At 48.4% G+C, this 4,787-nt stretch overlaps 1 protein-coding gene across 1 annotated transcript; it reads right to left on the bottom strand.

The window, feature by feature from the left end:
- Positions 1-1,526: 1,526 nt before the first annotated feature.
- Positions 1,527-2,009, bottom strand: MAA_11464 (ankyrin repeat domain containing protein; the record flags this gene model as incomplete). The annotated part of the gene is made up of 1 exon (XM_011413458.1): positions 1,527-2,009. One exon carries the CDS (start codon positions 2,007-2,009, stop codon positions 1,527-1,529), a length of 483 nt encoding a protein of 160 aa, XP_011411760.1.
- Positions 2,010-4,787: the final 2,778 nt, after the last annotated feature.

A 4,787-nucleotide genomic window follows, 5' to 3' on the forward strand; every position in this document is an offset into this window, starting at 1 on the left:
AATCTGCTTTCAGCCCAAGCTTCGCAAGAGAAATTTGCAAACGCGAACAGGTCACCAGCACCAGCTTATCGAGTAGGAGATATGGTTTTGCTTAGCACGCGAAACATCAACTCAGTCAGACCCATCCCAAAACTCGATCACAAGTTCATCGGTCCCTTTCGAATAGAGCGCGTCCTCGGATCTCACACCTACCAGCTCAAACTGCCACATGAACTATCTTCAATTCACAATTCATTCCATACCAACCTTCTGCGACCATCACCAAACGACCCACTCCCCGGGCAGCACAACCCTCCACCCCCTCCTATAGCGTTAGATGAGAAAGGAGAGAGGCTCTGGGCGATCGATAAGGTACTGGACTCAAAACGTACAAAGGGTAAGGGCTTCCAATACCATATACTATGGAGAGGCTTTGGTCGCGAGGAAGCGACATGGGAACCCTTACACAATGTCGTCCCGAGAGGAAGCGACATGGGAACCCTTACACAATGTTGTAAACGCCCACATAGCGATCAAAGAGTTCGAGAAACGCTACAGAAACAAACCCAGACCCACAAGACGAGAAATCCGAACCGCCCGGTCCCAGGCGAGACAAGACGTGGAGGAAACGACGTGATGGAACAAAGGCAGTCAAAAGTAAGGGAGTAAGACGAGACCATATGTAAGGGAACGGCCCCACTTTAGGACATAGCTAGCTCGAGTCAGAGCTTCCGAAGGAAGCTCTTACTCTCCTTGTGAACAATCGCTTTATCCAAGTCGCACTTGACCTTGCTCGTGCCCTTGTACCGTCACAAGAACTGTGCAAATAGCTGGTCGTTTGAGGTATCACACGAGTGCAGGTAATGCCAGACTGGCCCACACGAAGGCAAGGGATACGGATTTGGCCGACATTTTGTTTGGTTTGACTAGAGTGAAGAATAAAGTATTGAAGACTGTGAGCGTTGATACACGTGGTGTCGACTGCAAGATTTCCTTGGAGAAACCGCGCGGGGAGGTGCGCCTTATATAGACGACTCGAATGTTCTTTTCACGCAACAACTCCACCACACGACTGCTTGTCTGTCCTTGTTCTTTTGTCTTTTTTTTCCCTTCTCCTTTATTCATTCTCCGGACCATGTGCCGGCTGCTGAAACCCCGGCAGCCCTGCCATAAGGCGAACCAGACATATATGTTCCGGGCCAGTCACGGATATATCCAATTCGCGAATCGCCCGGTCCATTCGCGAATTCAAAGTAGCGGTGTGCGTCTAGATTAATTTCCTGACAGACTGACCATCCACTTCCCTACTTCCTTGACTTCCTGCATACTATACAACCAATAGGTCAAAATGGAACCAACAATTGCTCTGATAAATCCATTTCCAAATGATTTTCGGAGTGCATTCAAATCCTACATTCAGAGCCCAGCGTACACCCATAGAGAGCGCATCGAATACGCCAAATGGCGGGAGTTGCATAACGTGGTTGCATAGCGAGTGCGCCAACATAGCGAGTGCGCCACGTTGCCTCAAAATACAGACATGCTCCTTACATCGCAACACTCATCAACCCTTCAATTTCTCGGCCATACGCCTTCTTTAGCGGCCCAAAACAATCAACATCTAATGGCTGAAGAATATGTGATGAATGCGCTGGCATGCAGAGCGTGATAATCTTATGGTCCTTGCAGAATAGTTCAAATTCCGTTGAATGGTGGCTTTCGTGCCCATCCATGATTAGAAGACGATATGCACCTTGAGTTCGCGGCTTAGTATGCTTTTCGAAGTGTTGGATCCATTCTACGCCTTTCTCATTTGTAGTCCAGCCATTAGGAGTCGTGGAGATGACCCAATCCTTTGGTAGCGCGCTATCTTCGTACCAGTTCGCGAGATGATGCAGCCCCGCGACGATGATAAACGGCGGGGTAGCCTGGCCGCGAGAATTAATGCTCTGGATCATGGAAACCCATTCTCTATTACCTGGCTGGGCCAAAGTTGGTTTGCCATGTCTATCTGAGCTTGTGACAACCATGGTAGCTGAGGTCATGCCCATCATAAACCCAGTCTCATTGTCACGGCACCAACCTGGCTATGGTCACGTGCCTCTCTGTACTTAGTCTGGACCACGTCCTACCTCCATAGTTTGCCCTCCTCATAGCACAACATAGATCTTCCCTGGCATCCTAGGTCTGCCCCGTGATACTCATCAAAGTTGTGGAAATCCTCCTCTAGTATTCCGTATTGCGCGACTGTGTTACGCACAAGCTCAAACCAGTCCCCAATCACCTTTGGGTCTTCGCATAAGGCCCGCTGATAGTCATATCAAGGCGTAAAACGCGTAGTTAGCTCTTTGTGGCGCCTGACGAAATTTGAAGCCCATCGTGGTCCCACGGGAGGCGCGTCGCGATCTGCGAGCAGTCGATTCGCCATATCTTGCACACCAGTAAGCCGGGGAGAAAATGATCGCGAATTCAGGTCAAGGATATAGTGAATAATGGTGGATTCCTCTAGGTCCGTGAGTTTTCGACAGTTAGGTGTAGTATCGCGTCTTGATTGTATATGATCACGTCTTCTCCTTAGTGTATCTCGAGAGACGTTGTAGGTCCTTGCAGCAGCCCGGATGCTTAGTTGGGGGTTTTGCTTAAGAGCTTCAATGGCTAAGAATAATTGGCTTTCATTGGAGACAGAATCCATAATTTTTGGTGGAGATATTCTGATGTGTAAATCGCTTACGGGCTCAAGCCAGGGGTTAACCCCAAACAGTGGCTGAAACAGACCTCACGTGAGGAGGCCTCAACACCTCTTCAGGCATGCGTTATCCATAGTTAGATAGATTGAACAAGCAAGAACAACATCATGATCACAAGCGCGTAGCCGTTTGTGCCTGTGATAATTATCACCCGATAGAAGCCTTGCGCTTCCAACAACGACCTTATCCATCATTTTGAGGGCATCCAATATTTGTTGTTCTAAGCCCTACAGTTGGTGACCGGGCACAGTGTTATTCAACACTCGCACGATGCAATCTGACAAGATGTTAGGCTGTGCGTTACGGAGAAAAGACCCTGCGTATTAGAAGCTGCCCGTTCACAGGTCTAGAATCATGATAGCCGAGGCAATCTGTGGTAGTTTGTTTTGAATGCGCACAGCCTCGGTGGGAAGTATGGAGAATCGGGCAAGCAAAATATATCTAGAGTTTGAGGTCATGGGCTTTGCAATAAAGTATGAATGTGTAGATGATTAAGGGCCCTAGAATGGAGTATTAGGTCCTGTGCCCAAGCGACGTCTCATGATGGTTGTTTATGCGAGCGTAAATTGCCCAAATTCCCTAGCAGAACAGTGGGGTCAGCCTAAGCAGTCATAATTTCAGCGCCCCTGCATAGCTGACCTATTGCTTAAACTGTACAGGGGCTCAGCGATGCCGGCATTGCCTATTCATGACAAGAGGCTGCCAAGCCTTTATATGTAGCGGCTTGTGGTCTGAAGAAACGGAACCTGGCATCCTCGACGGAGCGGACGATTGACCAATCCGAGCTTAAAGATAACTAGCGGCTATTTCTCCCTTTCGGCAGTTTTGACAAAAACGGAAAGGCAACATGCCACGCAGTCTCATGTCCCCACTCCACAATGAGATTAAAATATGGAGCTGTATTTCCCCCATGGCTCCCTCCTCACTCTTCCCAATGTGTCAGATATTACCATGAACAACCAAATGCATAAACATATACCCGTTAGTCAAGGTGCGGGGCCCACAGCAGCCCATCTAAAGGGCGAAGGATGCAGGCTGCGACTATGAACACTGATTCCGCGTGCAAGGCATGTGACGGCAACCACGACCTGGCTAAATGCTATTATGCGTTTCCAAAGACAGCCCCTGACTACTTCAAGGAGAGAAAATTGACTCGAGATGCATTTGAACATCGCTTAAGGACTGACCCTTCATTAGAGGAGGAAACCAATCACATTATCAAGACTAACCAGTTTGACGAGTCCGCATGACTAGAACTAGTTATCGGGAGATGTGAGGCACCCTTCGTGTTGCTGTTCTCCACGGAGCGTACTCCGCTACCCTTACCTTGCCGGTTTTACTAGATTGTATGGAAGTTACTGACTACTAGTATAAGATCATGATCAATACTGGAGCACAATCTTCCTAAATAGTGGGAGATGAATTGCGCCAGCGATCATACGCATTGATCTGATTCAGGTACTGTTAGGGAAGCTGGCTACACCATCTCTGCTATGAAGTACCTGTGAGACAAGAAACTATGGGCGAATCAGAAGTGGTAAAAATTAGGCCCGCATAAGAGTCAGTCCCGCTTAGCCAACGGGTCAGGCCCGTCTAGCAATTCCCTTTCGAATACTCGTGCCACGCCCCACCTTTAGGTGGGGCGTGGCACGAGTAGCTACCTGAGGAACTCTCTCATTGATGCTGAGGGCTAACTACTTAATATAACAGAATTGTTGTTCACTAGCAGACATCGTGTACCAATGGGGGAAAAAGTCAACTCATGGTTCTGCATATGCCCAGCTTTGGGAAACTATATCTAGTCTAAACGCTGTAATAGCAGTGTGATGAGGTGGGTGAGGAAATCGCTGATTGATTCTACTTTTTTCTTAAAAACCGAATTCCTCCATAGCTGCTCAATTCTACAAGCAGCATAAAAGCAGACCAAGGACCGCAATGGGTCCACATCATCTCCATTATCCACCGTACTCCCGAATGTGTAGGTCACAAGCTCTGCTATGTCGACGCAACTCTCATCGTGCAGCACGAAGCGCGTCAGTCAGTGATCGGAATGGTCTGGTC

This window comes from Metarhizium robertsii, assembly GCF_000187425.2.
Source record: "Metarhizium robertsii ARSEF 23 chromosome Unknown MAA_Scf_8, whole genome shotgun sequence".
NCBI lineage: Eukaryota > Fungi > Ascomycota > Sordariomycetes > Hypocreales > Clavicipitaceae > Metarhizium > Metarhizium robertsii.